This window comes from Myotis davidii, unplaced genomic scaffold, assembly GCF_000327345.1.
Source record: "Myotis davidii unplaced genomic scaffold, ASM32734v1 scaffold43, whole genome shotgun sequence".
Taxonomy (NCBI): Eukaryota; Metazoa; Chordata; class Mammalia; order Chiroptera; family Vespertilionidae; genus Myotis; species Myotis davidii.
Genome location: NW_006294590.1, coordinates 1,950,410 through 1,950,926, shown reverse-complemented (window position 1 = coordinate 1,950,926; position 517 = coordinate 1,950,410). Strand labels below are relative to the sequence as shown.

General features: G+C 69.2%; 1 protein-coding gene across 1 annotated transcript in view; it reads right to left on the bottom strand.

Annotated features, from left to right (window-relative positions):
- PIWIL1 (piwi-like RNA-mediated gene silencing 1) overlaps positions 1–517 on the bottom strand; it is an 18,512-nt gene that overhangs the window by 4,828 nt on the left and 13,167 nt on the right. Inside the window, exon 10 of the mRNA XM_006768799.2 lies at positions 4–186. Coding sequence (XP_006768862.1) covers positions 4–186 — 183 coding nt within the window. The remainder of the gene's footprint in view (positions 1–3; positions 187–517) is intronic.

Here is a 517-nt window from a genome sequence, read left to right as displayed (position 1 = left end):
GACCGCCTTCTTCATCTGGATGCCCATGGCCGGGGTGACCTTGAACAGGTTCTGCACCAGCGAGTTGGCCGCCTCATAGTTCCTACGCGTGTAGATCAGCAGCCAGTTGTCCAGCGGCTTCACGCTGATGAGCGGCGCGCCCCTCGTCTCCTTGGACCAGTCCGCGAACTGCGGGTTGTACTCGAACTGGGAGAGGGTGCGGACGCCTGAGTCGCGTGCCCAGCTGCTCCTCCCGGTGGAGGGCGGGGTGGCTGCAGACAGGCTCCCGCTGCCTCTCCGGACCCGGTGCCCTGGCGCATTCTCCGCGTCTCAGGGCCCAGGTGGGGCTCCCCCACGACCACGACCAACCAAGCAAAGGCGGGCGTGGCAGTGAGGCCCCTGCCGGGTTGGCTGCTCAGGCTGGGACAGCGGGCAGGGCACCAACGACGCAGCAGCCTGGCGCCAGGGCTGGGGGTGGCAGCGCCAGGTCCCCGCCTCCTGCAGGGGTGACGCGCTGGCTGCCGTGGGAACCCAGCAG